A 22,303-nucleotide genomic window follows, 5' to 3' on the forward strand; every position below is an offset into this window, starting at 1 on the left:
ATTCTAAGTTTCATCTCATTTCCTATAGTGAAACTGTGTCTTTATTCCAACTTTGATTCTGCTTTTATTGTAACTAGTTGTGTGTAATTCAGTTGATTGACAGATCATAGACGAAGGAAAACAAAGAGGCGGGTGTTGATTCATTCGCTGAGTAGCGTTTAGTGTTAGGGTAGCGGCTGTTCTGATGATTTACCAGGCACCACACAAGTGTTAGGTTTTGATTCCTTTAATAGGCTCGGCCCTAAAGAAAAGTGCTTCATAAAAGCCAACTAATCTGTGCCATTCTTGAAGACTTCTTCCCTAGGACTCAACCTGGCAAAATTCCATTTCTTTAATACAAAGTGCCACTTTAAGAATCAGGCCTACTGCGGGAGGCAGCCTCCTCTTTTTCATTGTGTTTTTGAGGGAATTTTTGTGAGTGATTATTGTAGGTAAAATCTGAAAGGGAAATAAGATGAATTGTAACCGTATAACACATTAAAAACCTGAAGTTGTGAACTGTCTCAATATTTTGATGACCTCAGTGGATCACCAGTCACATAGTGTATGGTAATGTTGGTCAAGAATGTATTTTCAGAAAAAATGTCTTTCTAGAATGTAGTTCTAAGAAAAAATTAGAATGGGGGAGGGAAATGACTTTACTCATTAACTTTTTTGAGTCATTTCATCCTTTTTTTATTCCCATTTTCTATTTCTCTTGCCTCATTTCAGTTATGTGAAATGCTAGTTTTACTGTACTGTTTAACTTAAGAGTTTTTATAAATGCATACTTGTAACAAGAATAAACATGAGGTACGGAGTGTTGCCCATGCGTGACATACTTAGCAGCTCGGGGTCTGCGGTTGATTCCGGTTCTAGACACTGAGAAAGTGGACGATGGATGTGGGCTCAGATCTTTTCAGGAGACCTTCACTGCTGAGCCGTTTCAATTCTGTTTCTCATCTGTTACCATGGATTTGTCCTAACAGTTGCCTTTTTAGTAGATGAAGTGTTAACACTGGTTTCCAGCCTCCTGAGAATTTGCTTTTTAAAGTAACAAACTCTAGGGGGTTATAAATTAGAACTGTTAGCTTTAGGGTTTTGTTTTGTTTAAATTTTGTCGAGATTGAAATTTTTTCTGGTGAACTGATTTCTTACAGTGGTGGTTGGTGTTACATTCAATGTGTCTGTAACTCTTGTTTGATTGAATATGAAGTGTTGCCTTCGGGTGGAAAGGTAGCATGCTTTCAACACTGATGGCATTATCTGGCATCTCATCTCATTACATACTATTACTGATTTGTGTCTAAAATTTGGAAACTCACTAGAAAATTATGAAAATTAAATAATAAAAGCACATAGTATACTATCTTTAGTTTCTCAATAAATATTAAATTCCTTTCTATACTCATTACTAGCCTCTTATATGGACTCTGAACTTACGGTTACCCAGATTACTACCCATCTCTCTAAGCATTGAAATGGTTGGGATGTTACTTGAATTAAGGAAATAATATACCTGTATGAAGTATTATTTGACCAAGATTGCTTACTGGTTCCTTCACATATTTTCTTTTGGGTTAAGACTTAACATCTACCATCTTTAAAAATGGAAGGAACACATCTAAGAGATATTCTTAGCATCTAGCGCTGTGTCACATAGTCATTCAGTAAAGGTTTATTTTAAATAACGTTCCTACACTTGTTTATGGAGAACCATATTTCTAAACACTTGACATACACACATTTGTTTAGTCTTCAAAACCCTATTACATTTCATAGATGAGGAACCTGAGGCCTGCAGAGTTAAGGTTCCCAGTGGAATACTGCTCGGAAACAGAGAGTAATAACCCATAGATACACACAGCAACCTGGAGGAATCTCTAAGCAGTTATGCCGAGTGGGAGGGGAAAAGCCAATTTTAAAAAGTTACGTACTGTGTGATTACATTAATTTAACCTTAAAGTGATAAAACATATATATAAATGGAAAATAGTAGTTGCCAAGGGTTGAGAGGGGGAAGAGGGTTTGGCTGATGGCAACATTGTGTCTTGACTGTAATTCAGTGTCAGTATCCTGGTTTTGGTGATGTAGTCTAGTTTTGCACGATGTTACCCTTTGGGGGAACTAGGTTAAGGGTACGTGAAATTTCTATTATTTCTTACAACCGCATGCGAACCTACAGTTATCTCAAAATAAAAGTGCAAGGTAAAAGCAAAGAGATTAGAAGCTTTCCCAGAGTCCCACAGGAAAGAGTGCAAGTAGAGTTGAAACTCTGCAGGCTTCCCCCAGAGCTTGTGCCCTTAACCACTACACCAAAGTTCAAACTTACTTGACTCAAGACCCACTGTAAAATATGCTTTATCAAAACTCAGTGCATACATCATTTATTTGTATATATCCAGAACATACATTTTGTAAAACAATACATGACCTCACTATAAGGGACATAGTAAATCGATTGTATACTTCACTGAGGGGTGTGACCTTTAGTTTGAAAAATGTTCTAGCCATGCAGATAGAAGAAAAAGGGCTTTTCCTGAAATGACTCTATTTCAGATTCTGTTTCCTGCGTACAATTATTGGCATCCTCTAAATTGGGCCACTAATCCTGCATCCTTCTCTTTTCTCTTTAAACCTATCTCCTCTGGTGAAACCTTCTAATAATTGTCACTATTATCCCTATGCTAGTGATTATCCAGCCTCCAACTTTAATTTGCATTTACAACTATGTGATGAAAAATATGTTGAGAATGCTTCCATGTAAGTGTCCTCTACCGTATTCAAAACCAAGTTGATTTGACCCCTTACCCCCAAAACAGTTACTCGGTTTTTTCATTTTCACTTCCAGTTTCACAGGGCAAAAATCTTGGATTATTTGTGACTCTTCTGTTTTCTGACTGGGTTTAGTTCTTCATGGCAGGCCGTTCGGGTCCTCCGCCCCCAAATTCCCTTGGCATTATCCTCTCAGACTCATCATCTTCGATTTTTTATCATACTTCTTCTCTGCTCAAATCCTACCGTGCTTCCATTGCTGGGTTCAAGTCTAGTTTAGAGACCTTCTGTGCTTTCCACTTCTTCCCAGGAAGACCTCCCCATTCCGTTCCTATTCCTTTCACCTGACTTCGCACACCCATTCTCTCCTTTTTTTTTTTTTTTTAAGATTTTATTTATTTATTTATCAGAGAGAGAGTGAGTGAGAGCGAGCACAGGCAGACAGAGTGGCAGGCAGAGTCAGAGGGAGAAGCAGGCTCCCTGCGGAGCAAGGAGCCCGATGTGGGACTCGATCCCAGGACGCTGGGATCATGACCTGAGCCGAAGGCAGCTGCTTAACCAACTGAGCCACCCAGGCGTCCCACACCCATTCCCTCCTTTTGGAATCCGTCCTTCTGTGTTTCTGTGTTTCTGTGATTTCACAGTGAGGGTCGTCCTCACATCCTACAGGATATGGTCGTGTGTCATTTGGAGCACAGGTGTACAGTATTCCAAGTGTTAAGCTAAGGTTTGAGATTACTCAAAGGGTACATGAAATTTCTATTATTTCTTACAACCGCATGCAAATCTACAGTTATCTCAAAATAAAAGTGCAAGGTAAAAGCAAAGAGATAAGAAACTTTCCCAGAGTCCCACAGGAAAGAGTGCAAGTAGAGTTGAAACTCTGCAAGCTTCCCCCGGAGCTTGTGCCCTTAACCACTACAGCAAAGTTCAAACTTACTTGACTCAAAACCCACTGTAAAATATGCTTTATCAAGCATCTTTTTTTTTGCTCAGGTCCGGGGTTTATCCTACTTATAAGCTAAAAAATGATGCTGATATTGTTTCTTGGATACTGGCAAAAGACAAAAAACTCCTAGTCAGAGATGAAGGACTTTGTTATTCATGACATCGCAAGCAGCCTGAGCTTGTGTCTAGGCACATTTGTGTCTTGCATAAGAGCCCCACCTGGGAGGAGACATCGTCTGGCTCAGCAAGATGTTCTGCATTCAGTGGGTTTGTGTTGCTTCTGAGGAGTACTGAGTTTGGAGAATCCATTGCTTTTACAGGAAGCGGTGAGAAAGCCTTACCTCTCATGACTTATACAGCTGCCTAAACAGCCCTGACAAATCCAGGTTAAAGAGTGGTCAGGGGCTTGCAGTCTTGATACAACCCAGTAAGATTTGTAGTAGCACAGGAGTCCCAAAGAGGATTTTCTTTCCTAACATTTTATGGTAAAATGTAAAGATATGGGAAACTTCTCCAGTGTCAGGGAATGAGAGAAACAAATCTCAGTCTTGTAGACCAGAGCTCTCGCTCTTGTGGGTCACAGTGGTGCCTCCAACATTTGAATTCTTTCTGTGGAATAAGTTGAACAAAGCAAGGAACTCATGGATTTGCATTTATCTCCTCAATTTCTTATGCTGCGTCAAAACGAAGACCACTGTTGTCCTACTTCTAAACATTCCCAGAACTCTCAGTGTTCTTCTGTGGTGTTGAATTTGGAAACCAAACAAATTGACTATATTATGATATGGGAACCCAATAAGGAAGAAACCAGCGTATTTTCATAGGGAACTCTTGAAATGCATTATAACTGGACTTCTTAATGATTAGAGAAATGGGTGCCTAAAAGAAAAACAGTCTTTTCCTCTACTGCTCACCACATGTCTGACACCAGTTATGTGGGGGGTTTTCCCACACCAACCAGTTCTCCAACGTCTATTCAATTCTGACGCTATCTACCTGGAGTTAATGCGGACTCTGTGCACAGATTAAGGGCTCACTCCTCCAAGGTACCCCCTCATTTCAGATGCCAGTTGCAGGGCTAGCTTGTCACCTCTCCTTCTGACCAACCAGACAGAGATCAGATTCTTGTGACCCCCCCTCATAAGGTTTGGTAATTTGCCAGAATGACTCAGAGGCCTCAGGAAGGGTTTACTTGCTAGATTATGGGGTGCTATAAAAGAATGTGGTTCAGGAACAGCCAGGTGGAAGGGACGCACAGGGCAAAGTCCGTGGGAAGGAGCACAGAGCTTCCCTACCCTCCCTGGGTGCTTCACCCTCCTAGCGCCTCAGTGGTTCACCAACGCAGAGGCTCTCTGAACCTTCTGGTTAGGATTTTTATGGAAGTTACATTACATAGGTATGATTGAGTAAATCATTAGTCAGTGATGATTGAACTCAGTTTTCAGCCCCTCCTCTCCTCCTCGGAGTTGGGGGGTGGGGGATAGCCGAATAGTCTAACTCTCTCATCGCATGGTGGTTTCTCCTGGTTAACCAGCCCCCATCCTTTTTTTTTTTTTTTTTTAAGATTTTATTTATTTGACAGACAGAGATCACAAGGAGGCAGAGAGGCAGTCAGAGAGAGAGAGGAGGAAGAAGGCTCCTGGCTGAGCAGAGAGCCCGATGTGGGGCTCTATCCTAGGACCCTGAGATCATGACCAGAGCTGACGACAGAGGCTTAACCCACTGAGCCACCCAGGTGCCCCAACCAGCCCCCATCCTTAAGGGTTTTCCAAAAGGTGCTCATTTTACCTTTAACTCTGGATCTATTTCAGGCGCCAAAGACAAAAATTAAATATTATAACAAAATGTGCTTCCGTGGCTCTTATCACTTAGAAAATTTCAGGAGGTTTAGGAGCTCTTTGTTAGGAATCAGGGATAGAAACCAATATATATTTATATAATGTGATGATGGTATATATATATATATGATGATACATATATGTGTATATATATGATGGTATATATATATATATATGATGATACATATATGTGTATATATATATGTGTATGATATATATATATGTGTGTGATGAGATATATATATAAAATTATTTTACAGTGCCTAAGAATGAGTGTGATAATAATAGTGATAGTAACAATGGTTTGGAAACATTAAATTGCTAAATAAGCTCATTCTTTTCAGTGCTAATGCCAATCAAAAAGGATTTTTTATGTGCAGAAATGAGAGAACAATAAGGAGGTGGCAGTTGAACTTTGATCTGAAGCAAGGAAAAATAGAACCTCTTTTTTATTTAGAATTACGGAATTTTTCGAGTAAGTAAGGAGAATAATGAACTCTAGAGTTTCCATCACCCGGCTTCAATAATTGTCAATATTTGTTGACCTCACTTCGTTTATTTCCACATTTTTGTTTCTGGAGTACTTAGAATCCCCAACTTACGACTTTTTGATTTGATGATGGTGTGAAAGTGATATACACTCAGTAGGCATCACTCTTCAAATCTTGAATTTTCATCTTTTCCCAAAATGTGGAGTAGTTTCCCGTGATGCAGGACAATAGCAGAGAAATGTAGCTTCCAGTCAGGCCAGGCAGTCACAAGGGTCAACAGCTGAGACACTTAAAAAAAAGTTCTGTTCTATACAACCATTCTGTTTTTTTACTTTCAGTACACGATTTAGTAAATTACATGGGATATTCAACACTTTATTATAAAATAGGCTTTTTGTTAGATGATTTTGCCCAACCTTAAGCTAATGTGAATGTTCTGAGCACCTTTAAGGTAGGCTAAGCCAGACATAATGTTGGATGGGTTAGATGTATTAAATGCATTCTTAACATAATCTTTTCACCTTAACAGTGGGTTTATTGGTATGTAACCCCATCGTATCTTGAAGAAGGTCTGCTATTATTTTTTTTAGGATTTATTTATTTATTAGAGAGAGCACAAGCAGGTCGAGTAGCAGGCAGAGGGAGAAGCAGGCTCCCTGCTGAGCCAGGAGCCAGATGTAGGGCTCCATTCCAGGACCCTGGGAGCATGACCTGAGCCAAAGACAGTCTCTTAACCAACTGAGTCACCCAGGTGCCCCAGAGATCTGTTATTTTAAAGGAAACTCCAAATGCTATGCCTTTCCACTTGCAAATACTTAAGTACACACCTAACAAAATTAACAATATTTTCTTAATATTACCTAATATTTACTTAGCCTATCTTCTAAGGCTGCTTCTCTCAAATATGACTCTCTTCATTTGGTTTATTTGAATCCGGATCCACACAAGATAAACATTATTATGTCTCTTAAGTCTCTAGGGTTTTTTTATTTTTTAATTTTTATTAATTTTTTACACTGCTGTTATCCTCCTTATTTCATTTTATTTCTAACTTTTTATTTAAATTGCAGCTAGTTAATGTAGAGTGTAATAGTAGTTTCAGGTGAAGAATTCAGTGACTCATCACGTACAACACCCAGTGCTCATCACAGTTTGACTCCCGCCACTTACTAAACCCATATGCTCCCTCCTCCCCTCTAGTTTTTGTAAAGAACAGCTTTACTGAGATAGAGTTCACTTACTGTCAAGAGTCACCACTTTAAACTGTACCGTTCAGTGGTTCAGTGGTCGTTAGTTTGTTTACAGAGCTCTGCATGCATCACCACTACCTAATCCCGGAATACTTTGATCACTCTATAAAGAAACCCTGTACCAGTAGCATTGACTCCCTGTGCCCCCTTCTCCCCAGGTTCTGCTAACTACTAATCTACTTTCTGTTTTTGGAGATTTGCCTGTTCTGGATATTTCGTTTAAACAGTCATTAAATTTGAGGCCTTTTGTGCCTGGCTTCTTTCACTCAGCATAAGGTTTTCAAGGTTCATTCGTAATAGGGTGTGCATCAGTACTTCATTCCTCTTTATTGCTGAGCAATATTTCATTGTACAAATCACATTTTATTTATCAGTTCATCAGTTGATGGACATTTGGGCCATTTCCACTTTTAGGCTATTATGAGTAAAGTTGTTAGGAACATTCATGTACAAATTTTATGTGGACATGTGTTTTCACTTCTTGGGGGTATAGACCTAAGAGCGGAATTGCTAGGTCATGCTGGGGACCATGGTTTAACCTTTTGAGTTTTCCAAAGCTGTTGCACCATTTTACATTCCTGCCAACAGTGCAGATGGGTTCTCCATAGTCTTGTCCACACTTACTATTTTCCTTTTTAAAAAATTTTTAAAAGTATATCCATATTTGTGAATGTGCAGTGGTATCTCATTTGCATTTCCCTAATTTATTTCATGTACTTATTAGCCATCTGTGTATCTTTTCTGAAGAAATGTCTATTCAAATCCTTTGTCCATTCTTTTTTACTGGGTTACTTTTCTTTTATTGAATTGTAAGAATCCTTTGTATATTCCAGATACTGGATATGATACGTAGATTTTTTATTCTCCCATTCCACGGGCTGTCTTTTCATTTTCTTAATCATGTCCTTTGAAGCACAAGTATTATTTAATTTTGATAAAATCCAGTTTAGTTTGTTTTAATTTTTTTTTCATTTTTTTAATCCGGTTAATTTTTTTCTTTTGCTTGTACCTGTGCTGTCATCCAAAAAACCATTTAGTCACATTCTATAATCCTTTTTATATGTTGTTAGATTTGGTTTGCAAGTATCCTTTATTGAGGGGTTTGCATCTATATTCATAAGAGGTATTTATAATTTTTTTCTATCTTTGTCTGATTTTGGTCTCAAGGAAATATTGGTCTCATAGAAAATGTTGGGAAATATTCCCTCTTATATTTTTTGGAATTGTTTGGGAAGGGTTGCTTTGATTGTATTTTTTAATGTTTTAAATGTACATTTCAGTAGTGAACCCATCTAGTCCTGGCTTTTACTTTGGGAGTATTTTTTAAATTACAAAATCTTTTTTAAAAATTTATTTATTTATTTGACAGAGATCACAAGTAGGCAGAGAGGCAGGCAGAGAGAGGTGGGGGGAAGCAGACTCCCCGCTGAGCAGAGAGCCCGATGTGGGGCTCATTCCCAGGACCCTGAGACCATGACCTGAGTCCAAGGCAGAGGCTTAACCCACTGAGCCACCCAGGTGCCCCATAATTTCAGTATCTTTACTTGTTACAGATTTTCTGTTTCTCAAGTTACTTTTGGTAATTTGTATATTTCTTAGAAATTGTCCATTTTATTTAGGTTGTCTCATATCTAGGCACATAATTGCCAATTAATTATATTCCCTTATAATCCTCTATGTTTCTGTAAAGTAGGTAATTATGTCTTCTCTTCACTCCTGATTTTAGCTATTTGAGTCTTCTCTCTTTTTCTATTGGTCACTCAAACTAAATGTTTGGCAATGTTAATCTTTTGAAAGAACCAGGGCGCCTGGGTGGCTCAGTGGGTTAGGCCGCTGCCTTCGGCTCAGGTCATGATCTCAGGGTCCTGGGATCGAGTCCCGCATCGGGCTCTCTGCTCAGCAGGGAGCCTGCTTCCTCCTCTCTCTCTGCCTGCCTCTCTGCCTACTTGTGTTCTGTCAAATAAATTTAAAAAAAAAAATCTTTAAAAAAAAAAAAAAAAAGAAAGAACCAACTTTGAGTTTTATTGATTTTTCTCAGTACTTTAATGTGCTCTTTATTTCTGTTCTAATCTTTATTACTACTTCTTCCTGGGGCTTTCCACTAATATATATATGTATTGGTTGCCCTTGAGGAAGCTGTCTGAAATTGTCGAATTATGATATGCTGGATCTAAAAGGGTCATGTAGGTCGGTGCTTCTCAAACTTCGAGTGCACGTACAGAAACCCTGGGGTCTGGTTAAAGTGGGGAACTTGAGGTTCTGCACAATGGTTCAGTGGTACCATTGGAGCCCAAGGTTTCCCATTTTCAAAAGCATCCAGACGACGCCCGTGCTGAGGCCAGGGCTGCATGTTTGGTGGTAAAGGTCTAGTTCATCTGGTATCAGAGTCATCTGTGGAGTTTTCTAAACAGTGTTGTTTCTCTCCATTCCAGGGATAATAATATGTGCCCCGCCCCCACTGGTGCTGCAGTGAGTCATTGTGATTGATATTGTGTGTGTTGTTTCCGTCAGATAAAAGAATTACTAAATAAGCTTAACCTTCTTACTTGACAGATGAGGAAATTGAGGCCCCAAAGAAGTAAGACTCTTTGCCTGGTGGCATATAATTAGTGCAAATAGGTGACTAATATCAAGCACATTAAGATTAGTGGGTAGATACAATCTTCTAATGATAAAGCTTGATTTTAGCGAAGTACAGCTTTGATTATGCTATCCAAGGAAAGGCAGCAGTGAAGTAAATTTGTTGTTAAATTTTCTCAACTTCTAAAAATAAATAAATAAATACAATTTTCTCAACTTCTTTAAGATTTCGACCCAGAGAAGATTTTATTGAAGTGAATTTCCTCTTTGGTACTCTAAGTAGAAGTGTGTATGATGTTTGGAATGACATTAAGGAGAATAGATAGTAAGATAGCCTGCTTTTCCCTCTCCCACCCCCCACCCTGCTTGTGTTCCTTCTTGCTATGTGTCTCTCTATCAAATAAATACACAATTCATTTTTTAGTGATCTCTACATCCAACATGGGACTCAAGCACACAGCCCTGAGATCAGCGGTCACGTGCTCTACCAGCTGAGCCAGGCTCCCCACCTCTTGATTATTTTTAAACGAGGACTGAATAAAAAGTTCATGATCCTCTTGTACAAATAATTGTCATCAGACTAGTTAAATGGTGGGGGTTTGGGGGTTTGTTTGTTTGTTTGTTCATTTTTGGTTGTTTTTAAAGATTTTATCTGTTAGAGTACCAGCCGGGGGAGTGGGAGGCTGAGGGAGAAGCAGACTCCCCACTGAGCAAGGAGCCCAATGCAGGACTCAATCCTAGGACCCTGGGACCATGACCTGAGCCAAAGGCAGATGCTTAACCGACTGAACCGCCTAGGTGCCCCTAAATGATGTCGTATTACAGGATCTTTTCGGTGCTATCAATAATTTCTTTCACTATCAAGGATAACTCATTTTACACCCAATTTGGTACTCTAAGAAATATTACAGAAAAAAATCCAAAATAGATTTATTTAGGAATTACTGGTCTTCAGACATTCTGAGCACAGAGTAAGCTTTCCTCTCTGTACCTTTCTGTTAGTCATTTTTAATCTCATACTAATGTCCTTAGGTATCTTGGGAAAAATTCTATATGACCACTTTTGTTTCTCACATAGGATAAATTTTTGATCTGTCAGATAACCAAGAAGTTCTAAAAAGCGACTGCTTGTGCATACAAATTATTCCCACCTTGCCAAAAATTGGGCACAGTATAATAATATTAACATATGTTAAATATAACTTAACTTTTCTTCGACTATTCATAAAACATTTCAGGATTTCTCTCTAGGAATATTAGCCATTGCACTAAAGAGACAAAATGGGGTCTTGGTCAGATGATGGGTTTGCAGAATGGTGTGACCCAGTGTCACTCTTAGCTTTGTGATTTGGGGTTCACTTGTCATCTCTGTTAACTAAATGAGCCTCATTTCTCTGTAAAATTCATTAAAATTTCCTCATATGGAAATCCACATTCTTGAAGAGCTATAATGAAGATGTAGATGTTCTGGAAAGAACTTTGGTTTGCAAATCAATTTATATGGTTATTATTGTAACGGGAGTCATTTTTGCACAGTTTCTTCAGTGCCCTGCTGCCGCTGTGTTCCCCACCAGGTGCTTTGTGTCGCCATCTGTCTGCCCACGGAAACTAGAAACATAGAAGTCACTCTCCACACTTCCTCCTTGATACATTCTACCCCTAGAACGTCCCCCAAAGCTAAATCCCTCTTCTCCGCACAGCAGCGGCAGACCGCTCTGGCTCACCCCTTCCTCGTTTTCTCCCCAGCTTTTGTGTTAGAACCTTCCTTGCTCCGCAGCTCTGCCTTCCCGCATCCTTCCAGGCCGCCATCGACACCGCTAGGGGAGCGGCTTCTCTGAAACTCAAATCTGTGAGCTACACCTCTCATTAAAATCTTGGCTGACTTTAAGGTAAAATCAAGACCTTAACCAGGACCCTTAGCAGTCTCTCCTTTACCTGTTTCCCTCATCTCTTCTCACAGCATTTACTCATGTGCACCGTAAACTTCCGACATGTTTCCCATTTTATTTTATTTATTTTGAAGAGAAAGTGTGCAGGCGGAGGATGAGGCAGAGGCAGAGGGAGAATCCGCAAGCAGACTCCCGCTGAGCGCAGTGCCCCACAAGGGGCTCGGTCCCAGGACTGTGAGGTCATAACCTGAGCCAGAATTGGAAGTCAGCCACTTAACCCACTGAGCTACCCAGGCACCCCCTCCAATGGTTTCTGTGTATTCATTTTGACAATGCTACTTCTATAAATTATTGTATTTTTATACAAATTCTGTTCATTTGATTTTCTGGATGTAAAATGAGATCAGTAATATTTGATGCAGTTTCACAGGTTCTGTGTTTCTGGTTTCTTTATCTTCTTCACTTGCGTTCCTCCACCACCCTCAGTACAGTGTTAAGTAATAGCCATGTAAATGGATATTTCTTAATTTCTTTAAAGTGCTACAGAGTGGGGGCACCTGGGTGGCTCAGTCGGTTGAGCGGCTGCCTTCCACTCGGGTCATGATCACAGGGTCCTGGGATCAAGCCCACATCGGGCTCTCTGCTCAGCAGGGAGCCTGCTTCTTCCTCTCCCTCTGCCTGCCTCTCTGCCTACTTGTGGTCTCTCTCCATCTCTCAAATAAAATAAATAAAATCTTTAAAAAAAAAATGCTGCAGAGTGAATAAACATTTTGTAAGCTAAAAACAAAGCAGCTTTATCCTCTGAAAACTTAGATCCACATGCTTGCCCTTTAAATATGAAGGGAAAGGGGACGGGTCAGGTAGCTTTCTTCTGTAAATGTTCCTGCCATGTCCTGTGTATACTTTTGTTAGTGTTCTTACTGCAGTACGTTTGCACTGCTTCTCAAACTTGTACACATCCAGCGGCAGAGGAAGTTGTATAGGGCTTACGTACAACCTGCCTGATACTTTGCATCAATATCACATCTAGTATTTTAGCCTTAAATACATAAAACTTATATTTGAGTCCATAGAAAGGGTATAGTTGACCTAATATAAAAACATTTTAATTTTATTTGCCCTGAAATAAAATTGATCTTTGTCGAAGATGATAATGTCTATTGTGAAATTTCAGATTTTCTCTGTAAGCTGTCGTGTTTCGTTCTCCAAACATCTGTGCGCCCAACTTTGATAAATAGTAAGCACTTTGGTGTGAGGAACTAGGTCTTTCATCTCTGGAGTCCCAGCATTAAACATAGTATCTAATACCCAGTAGATGTTTACTGTTTATTGGGAAAAAAAAAAAAAGAATGAATAAACAAAAGTTCAATTTTGGACTAATAGTGTTAAATGTTAACATTGTTAAACATTTTAATTGTAGATATTTTCTTATAGAAAAATATGATGACACTGTGAAATTCATGCATTTTAAAAAATCATTTTCTGGCATATACAATATAGTAAAACTTTTAAAAGAAATGTTTTATAGACGTGCCTGGTGGCTCAGTTGGTTAAGTGTCTGTCTATCTTGGGCTCAGGTCATGATCCCAGGGTCCTGGAATCAAGCCCTGCATCAGGCTCCCAGCTCAGTGGGGAGTCTGCTTCTTCCTCTCTTTCTCCCCTTGCTGTGCTCTCACTCTCTCATTCTCTCTCTCACACTCTCTCAAGTAAATAAAATCTTTTTTAAAAAAAATTGTTTTTAGGGGCACCTAGGTGTCTCAGTGGGTTAAGCCTCTGCCTTCAGCTCAGGTCATGATCTCAGGGTCCTGGGATCGAGTCCCCACATCGGGCTCTCTGCTCAGCAGGGAGCCTGCTTCCTCCTCTCTCTCAGCTTGCCTTTCTGCCTACTTGTGATCTCTCTCTGTCAAATAAATAAATGAAAATCTTTTTAACTATAAAAGTTAAAAGTATAAAATATACAGGAAAGATTACATTGTAAGTATTCAGTACAATGAATTTTCACATACTCAACTATTTCACATAACTAACCCCATATCAAAAACCAGAACTTTACCTGCTCCTCAGAACTCCTTCCATGCTCTAATTGTGTCACCGAAACCCTTTTTGACAGCATTTATTCATTCTGCAAAATCATTTTATACTTGAGTGTGATTTAAGATAAGTAACAAACCAATTGTATAGAGTATTTTTTATTCCAATGACATAGTGATCATTACTACTAGCCAACATTACAAAATGTAAAAAAGAAATAATATAAAGTACTATTCTCAGTAATTTGCCTTAGTACTAAATAGAAAAGCAATTAAAGCAATTATTAAATTTTAATTTTTTATTATTAAAAATTGTTATATTTTTATTATAAAAATTATTAAAAATTAATTTAGTACCAAACAGAAAAGCAGTTAAAGCAATTAAAATTATTTGTAATGCCCATACTCTCATATACTGTTCAACACAAAAATTATGATAATAAGCATCAGGTAATAATCATTTTTAAAAAGATTTTACATTATATAATTAATAATGAACAGTTAATTCTTTTGAGCTATTGTGCCTAACTTTCAAATTACCCTGATTTTTGTTTGACCTTCTTTTATTTGTTTAGAGCAGTAGTTCTTCATGGGGAAGGAGCCCGATTTTGTCTCCCAGGAACAGGCATTTGGTATTATCTGGAGACATTTTTTGGTTGTCGTAACTGGAGAGGGCTGCTGATACCTCGTGGGTAAAGGCTTGGCTGCTGCTAAACTTAATTCCCAGAACAGTCCCCCACCAAAAAAAGAATTATCTGGCCCAAAATGTCAGTAGTACTGAGCTTGAGAGCAATATTTTCTAAAGAATGAGTGGGTTGTGTTTGATGTAGATGAGTTCAAACAGGCTATAGCGCCACACTAGTAATGTATAGGCTGTTAGGACTTCAGTTTCCCTAGGCATTAGCTCATCTTTCTCCATAGCTTATTCACCAGACCCCAAACTGATGTTTTGAACATTCTGATAATGATTCTAAGAAGAATGAGATGAGGCAATGTTTCTAGAAGTATAAATCTATCACCACTTCTGGCAAAAGTCTCACATCCAACTCTGATGACATTTCCTTGTCATCTGTTGGGAGTCAGTAGAGAATCTAGTTGCTCTCCGCAAACATTCATGCACACTCACACACCTCTGTGCCATTCCTTCCATCCAGTGATTATGGAAGGTTGGAAACACTGGAGTGCAAGGTGCCCAAATGTCTCAGTCCGTTAAGGGTCCAGCTCTTGATTTCTACTCCGGCCATGAGATCGAGCCCTGCCTGGAGTTGTGCCCTCAGTGCAGAGTCTTGCTTAAGATTCTCTCTCTCCCTCTGCCCCTCTCCCTGCTTGCTTGCAATTTCTCTCTCTTTACAGTAAGTGTGTCTTAGAAACACTGGAGTGCACAGAAATGCCAGTAACAAAGTTGAAAATTAGTATCTGATAAAGCTGTATTTTAGGGGGTTAGATTATTGTGTATTTCAGTGTCACCTTGTAAATTTGTTCTGGTTTTGACAAGTTGACCTGCCCCGAGCGAAGAGTCACATTTGAGGCACGGCCTTAAAACATTTGTTGTGCAAGAAAGAATCAATGATAACATATACCACTTCTGACTTCTTAATGAAGTGTTTCTCTGAAAATATCTCAGAGAACACAGCAAACCAAGTTTATATGGTTGGGATTATAAATCTGCAAGTCCATAAACTTAATGAAAAGTAGCTTAGAATTTGGCATTTGATTCTGCTTATTCAACTGTGAAAGCAGATACAATTGAAAACTTTTCATGAAGAAAATTAGGAACAAGTTGAGTGAAATCATCTGTTTTATGTTGTAGCTTTTTTGTGTTACGGGTACATGGATTTTATTACTATTTTTTGTCAAGTGGTAAAATAGTTCATGGATGTCTGGGCCTTTTCTAGTTTTTAAAAACACGATACATTTGACCTTTGAGCGGATCCATTAGCTTTCGTGTCAGATCTAGATCCAAATTCTGCCATTTATGAACTGTTTGGCCTTCAATCTGTTAACTGTGTGGTCCTGCTTTACCTCTCTAAAAGAAGGGACGATATTTAATGATGAAGTCACAAGAATTAAGTAAGGTGGTCCTGTAAAAGAATGGCCAGCAGAGAAAAGGATAATATCCTTTGGAGTCACTGGTTCATTTGTGAGTAGATTCTAATGGCCCCGAGCATAGGTGTCGGAGGCAGAGAGCCCTGGTTTAGACTCTGGCTTTGTTGTCTCTTAGCGGCTGGGCTCAGGGCTCAGCTTTACACTCTTAAGCTACGCGTGTAAGTCGGCGCTCTCGGTCACCGTGTCACGGCCCGGTGTAAGGAGGGATTGAAATCCTAACTGCCGGGAGCAACCCACGGTACCCGGCCCAGAGTAGGCACCAGCAAGTGGGAGTCGTGAGTGCCTGGATTGTTCTGAGTTCTGTCGGATAAAATGTGGTGCTTAGTCCCTTTCCTCAAGTAGCTTATCACACTGTATGCCGAGTCTCAAAACTGGGGGAGCTAAAACTGTTAATTAGTTTATTTGGTAATGCTTAGTTTAAGTAATAATAAAATTAGCATAAGCAATAATACTAATAATGTATATAGTGTATTTGGAACAAAGTTTAAGTACTTTTTTTCCCCTACATTGGCTGTAATTTTTAGAGCGCTTGACAGACTGTGGAGAAAGGGGGCAGGGCCAGGGTGGCATCATGGAGACCGGCGGGAAGGCTGTGCAGTCGTGGCTGTGATGGGCACCCGAGTTAGGGTAATGGCAGGGCTAGTGGTGAGAGTATTAAGACTGTGCTGAAGACCTGAAATGGATAAAATAAGTAATTTCACTGTTGCATCCAGAATATTCCTAAGGGAGGGGCGCCTGGGTAACTCAGTTTGTTAAGCATCCACCTTCGGCTCAGGTCCTGATCCCAGGTTCTGGGATCGAGCCCCGCCTCGGGCTCCCTGCTCAGTGGGGAGCCTGCTTCCTCCTCTCTCTCTGCCCCTGCTTGTGTTCCCTCTCTCTCTCTCTGTCTCTTTCTCTGTCAAATGAATAAATAAAATATTTTTTAAAAAGAAAGATTCCTGAGGGAAACTGGCATCTTTCTTTTTTTTTTTCTTTTCAAGATTTTATTTATTTATTTGACAGACAGAGATCCCAAGTAGGCAGAGAGAGAGAAGGGGGAGGCAGGCTCCCCACTAAGCAGAGAGCCTGATACAGGGCTCCATCCCAGGACCCTGGGATCATGACCTGAGCTGAAGTCAGAGGCTTTAACCCACTGAGCCACCCAGGTGCCCCAAGGCATCTTTCTTTTTAACAGCAAGTAAAACTTGGCAGAGAATATAAACCGAACAGTACAGTTCAGTGCCACTGTCTTCCTTCTCAGTAAGATACCAACAGCCCTACCGAGCTTTGCTCTTGTACCTTCGATGCTCATGTCAACACAGTGACATGCTGAATTTTTAAATGTGCTGTTTCCAGTAACCATGGTCCATTCTCTCTCTTTTTGGCTGTAGATCCTAATTATCTCATGGCTAATGAACGCATGAACCTGATGAACATGGCCAAGCTGAGTATCAAGGGCTTGATTGAATCCGCTCTGAACCTGGGGAGGACTCTGGACTCCGACTACGCTCCCCTCCAGCAGTTCTTCGTGGTGATGGAGCACTGCCTGAAACACGGCCTGAAAGGTAGGCCATGGCCCCAGGTTGCAGATGTGCACACAGCTGTATTCAGGCAGCACATCCCAAAGAAGAAAAGCGGTCTTTATGGAGCCCAAGAATAAGAGGCTTGAATTAGTAATACTAACCTACTGGAATGCCGCCTGTGCGGACACAGGGATGTGGTTGAATTAAAGAGCACACAGGGCTTACGAAACACTGATCTCTAAATTCTAGAGCTGGAACTAGTCCAGTACGGCCCTTCTGTTTGACAGGTGGAAAGAGGCCTAGAATGAACACTAACTTGCCCAAGGTCACACAGTGGACTCTTGCTTTTGCGCTCTTCCACTTAACCATAAGGTTTGAGGACAGGACCTGGTCTTGTTCTCCGTGCTCCTTCCCTAGTACCTAACAGCCTGTTTCTGGATTATGTATTCTTTCCCATTGGACTGTTTTCCTCACTAATAGCATGCAGCTTTAAGTACTATAAAATGTTTTATTACATCGGGCTAGTTATAAGTTCTTCCTGAAAGAGAAAGGGCTGAGTCTTGGGAAGTGGGAGGTTTTTAATTTTCAGAAAACGCTACCTGTTCTGAAAGCATGAATAGTTTTAGAACTGTCTAATAATGTAGGACTAGTTCCCTGGGAAAAAGGATTGAACGAATGAGAAAGAAGTGTGTGTACGTGTTTGTGTGTTGAGAGCATGTTTATGTTGCAAAGAATATTAAAATACTGCTTTGTTTTTATCACCTTAGCTAAGAAAACCTTTCTTGGACAAAATAAATCCTTCTGGGGGCCTCTAGAATTGGTAGAAAAGCTTGTTCCAGAAGCTGCAGAGATAACAGCAAGTGTTAAAGATCTTCCAGGACTTAAGTAAGTTTAAGATTGAATTCTGTTGGGAAAAGATTCTTATTAACTATCTCCTTGAAGATTCAAGATAATGATGACCATAATTTATTTCATAACAATCCAAAAAGAAAACTCTGTGCGTCAGAACTGTTGTGAGAGAACTACTCATATCGAATACGAAGAGAAGTGTACCTGTGAGGGATAATTATTATTAATTTTAAAGAACTTGTATTCATGTTAAAAGACCAAACGTTTTCTCATCCTCTTAAAGCACTTGTGGGAATCAGTTCGAATCTCAAGAAATGAGATCTAAGGAGGGAGCATGCTAAACATGATTAAGAAAAAGAATGTTTGAGAGCCAAGATTAAAACAGTTGTGAAGTGAACCTTAGCTACAGACACTGGGAACCTGCCCCAGAACTTGAAAAAGAGTAGTAACCATCGTACTCAGTTAGGCTGGTTTAACTTTAATTAGATAGCGGCCTACGTGGACTGTGTCCGCATTACTAGTATGTGGGTACTTAATGTGATCCACGCTAAGTCTCTGAGGAGTTACGATTGCTAACGTGATGGAACGTTTTCACTTGGGCCTCCCAGAGGATATGTCTTCAGATCGTAGTCTCATTCAGTAACTAATTCTTCTCCAGAGCACTTGTTCCAAACACACCCCCAGACCCACGATCCCCTTCATTGCACCATTCACTCCCCGCAGAATTCCTCACGTAGAGATGAGGTGGAGGAGGTCGTAGGGAGCACCTCAGTGTGCATGTTCTACTGAGGACTGTGAGCGAGAGGACGGGAATCTCCCCCACCGTGGCCCCAGCTCTGCTACTTTGAGTTGTTCGGTTCCTGTGTTTCTCTAGGACACCGGTAGGCAGAGGAAGAGCCTGGCTTCGCTTGGCATTAATGCAGAAGAAACTCTCAGAATATATGAAAGCTCTGATCAATAAGAAGGAACTTCTCAGGTATGAACATCTTGTTAAACTTTGTTCTTTTCTTGCCGGGTTCTATATCGTATGAGGTCAAATCATAGAAATTTGCCATTTTCACAGATCAAAAACAGTTGATATCGTGGCAGTTTCATGTAGCTCGATTAATACCTTCTCCCACACCTCACACACACACACTCTTGAACAGGTACTTATTTGGTACATATGTTCAGTCTGTCACTGTGGCACATATACAGGGCAGTCCAAAATGTGATAACCCCCCCAAAAACAAGAAAGGCTTTTGACATATTGGCATGTGCCCAGGCTCAGTAAGCCAGGGAGGCAGACATGTAACATGAAATTTAGAAAGAGCATACACAAAAAAATTTACAGATGGATTATAGATATAAACAGGAAAGGGAAAACAGTAAAACTTTTAGAAGAAAATACAAGGTAGACACCATTTTCTTAAATAAGACATAAAAAGCTCTACTCTTAAAGGAAAAAAATTGATACATTGGTCTGCATTAAAATGAAGAACTTCATTTACCAAAAGACACAAGGTTAAAAGGCAACCCACAGAGTGAAAGGAGCTATTTGTAATATATATCTTCAACAAATGATGCGCATTCAGGGTATGCGAAGAACTCCTTCAATCCAGTAAGAAAAAGAGAGCCAAGTAAATGTTAAAATGAGTAAAGGGTTTGAATAAGCATTTCACGAGACATAATCAAAATGGCTAGTAAACAGAAAACAGGGGGGAAGGGGTCGTGGCTGCCTCAGTCAGTGGAACATGCGACTCTTGATCTCGCCGTCCTGAGTTCAGTCCCACATTGGGTATAGAGCTTACTTTATAAATACGTATCGGGGTGCATGGGTGGCTCAGTCGGTTAAGTTGCCTGACGGTTTCGGCTGAGGTCATGATCTCAGCGTTGTGGGATGGAGCCCTGCCTCAGCCTCCACGCGCAGCAGAGTCTGCTTGAAGATTTCTCTCCCCCTTCCTCTGCCCCTCTCCCCACTCATGAGTGCATGTTCTCTTTCTCTCTCCCTCTCAAATAAATAAATCTTAAAATATATATATATACATGTACATAAATACATATGCATATATATATAAAGATACGTAAGTTCACAAGCTATCATGTAAATGCAAATTAGAATAACAGTGTGGTCACACTACACCTCCGCTTATAAATAAACCAAATCTTTGAGGCAAATTTTGAAAAACCAATTTTTTAAAGATGCTTCAAGATTGAAAAATTGTCCCTTGCATCTCAAATGCAAATAAATATAAGGGAAAAGCATAAACAGTCACTTCAATGAAAGTATCAGTCTCATCACTTTTCTTTCAGGGACTAATATCTAGAGTCTACTCATGCACGTATTGTCTAAAATAAACTTTCCAAGCCATCTGTTTTGGGTTTTTTTTTTTAAGTTTTTCGCTATTATTTTGGTACTCATATTCAACCATGAGGCCAGCATTTTCTGCTCATCTCAAGATTACATCATTGGATTCTTGAAGTTTTATTATTGGTATTGTGTGGATTTCACTTACAGTGAATTCTATGAACCCAATGCCCTCATGATGGAAGAAGAAGGAGCCATAATTGCTGGTCTCTTGGTGGGTCTGAATGTCATTGATGCCAATTTCTGCATGAAAGGAGAAGACTTGGACTCTCAGGTATGCAAAAGAGGCTCAGTCACCACGCGTGTCTCTGAGCTCTGTTATCTCAGAATTTGGGTGGATCGGATCATACCAACCAAATTAAGGGAAATTCTGTGAGTCATAAATTGGATTTGTGCATTTTTGATGTGAATATAAGCAACTTACTTTTCCTTCTAACTTGACTCATTTATGTATTATGAATATTTTTCACATTCTTGTCTTGATTGTAATCCGTGCCTAAAACATTTTATACAGATTGGGGCTCCCAGGTGGCTCTGTCATTAGGCGACTCCCTTCGGCCCAGGTCATGATCTCAGGGTCCTGGGATCGAGCACCGCATCAGGCTCCCTGCTCAGTGGGGAGCCTGCTTCTCCCTCTCTCTCTGCCCCTGCTGTGTTCCCTCTCTCGCTGTCTCTCTCTCTCTCTGTCAAATAAATTATTAAAATATTTTAAAATAATAAAGTAAAATATTTCATACAGACTAAAATGCACACAGAGAGACACAGGCTAAAATACATACACAGGCGTGGCAGTTACGAATACAGACTAAAACTAAACTGTTTAGGTTCGGATTCTGCTGCTTAATTTTTTAGCTGAATAAATTTTGTAGTTAGTTTCTTGATGCATCACGCTTCTTAGCTGTAATACAGGGAGAAAAAGAATATCTGTATCTATTTCATAGGGTATAGTGAGGAATGAAAGAATTATTACATGTGATGCACCTGGTACAGCGCCTGGCACATATGAATTGCTCAATAAATCAAGCTATCACTTTCACTATGACTCTTTCTTACCCCTTCACTTTCACTATGACACTTTCTCACCCCTTCTCTGAAATACTACAGCAAATTTCTGTTACTTTATACTCTGAGAAAGTGGAAGAGGAAGTAGGATATTTTGACCTCAATTTTAAAAGAGAAATAAGCTGAATGATAGCAGTCCTGAAAAATTTAGACATATTGCATCAATGTAAGTTTGGAAGAATAAATACCAAAATGTTATAGTGGTCCTCTCGGGGTGGTTGGAACTATGGGTATTTTGTATTACTTCCTTTTACTTATCTGCATTTTCTGAAACTTCTTTAAGGAAATAGTAATTAGAATTTTTAAAACGTTATTCCTAAAAGTGAATAGGGATTCAGTAGCAGAATACTTGAGAGAAACCAAAGAGAAAGAAACTTTAAGCCTTAAAATTATAGTAAGCTTTCTGTTGACTTTCTTAGAGCCTTGTGTTGACTTGCATGATCTGGTCTTCTGGTTCTGTTGCCTTAATCTCGATTCTTTACTTACTTTCATCTGTTCTCAAGTTCTTGATATACTAAAAGTAAAACATTTTCATCCAAAAAAAATTTTTTTAAATTCATTTAATTCATGACAGAGAGGCAGAGGGAGAAGCCGTCTCCCCCACGGAGCAGGGAGCCTGATGTGGGACTCGATCCCAGGACCCTGGGATCATGACCC

The 22,303-nt window shown here is 39.7% G+C and overlaps 1 protein-coding gene and 1 long non-coding RNA gene across 15 annotated transcripts in view; one reads left to right on the forward strand and one right to left on the reverse strand.

Annotated features, from left to right (window-relative positions):
- The window catches only part of RUFY3 (RUN and FYVE domain containing 3), an 82,408-nt gene that overhangs the window by 33,761 nt on the left and 26,344 nt on the right, over positions 1-22,303 (forward strand). For all 14 annotated transcript variants that reach the window (XR_006606719.1, XR_006606720.1, XM_045079842.1 and 11 more), the window contains 4 exons: positions 17,257-17,430; positions 18,156-18,273; positions 19,112-19,213; positions 20,735-20,858. Coding sequence is in view for 12 of the 14 variants with exons in the window: in XM_045079842.1 (XP_044935777.1) it covers positions 17,257-17,430; positions 18,156-18,273; positions 19,112-19,213; positions 20,735-20,858 (518 nt within the window). In the remaining 2 variants the exon portion in view is untranslated. The remainder of the gene's footprint in view (positions 1-17,256; positions 17,431-18,155; positions 18,274-19,111; positions 19,214-20,734; positions 20,859-22,303) is intronic.
- Positions 1-22,303, reverse strand: part of LOC123392036 — a 37,875-nt gene that overhangs the window by 5,057 nt on the left and 10,515 nt on the right. The gene's annotated exons all lie outside the window — the stretch shown is intronic.

Source organism: Mustela putorius, unplaced genomic scaffold, assembly GCF_011764305.1.
Source record: "Mustela putorius furo isolate JIRA1106 unplaced genomic scaffold, ASM1176430v1.1 tig00000430_pilon_pilon_pilon, whole genome shotgun sequence".
Lineage (NCBI taxonomy): Eukaryota > Metazoa > Chordata > Mammalia > Carnivora > Mustelidae > Mustela > Mustela putorius.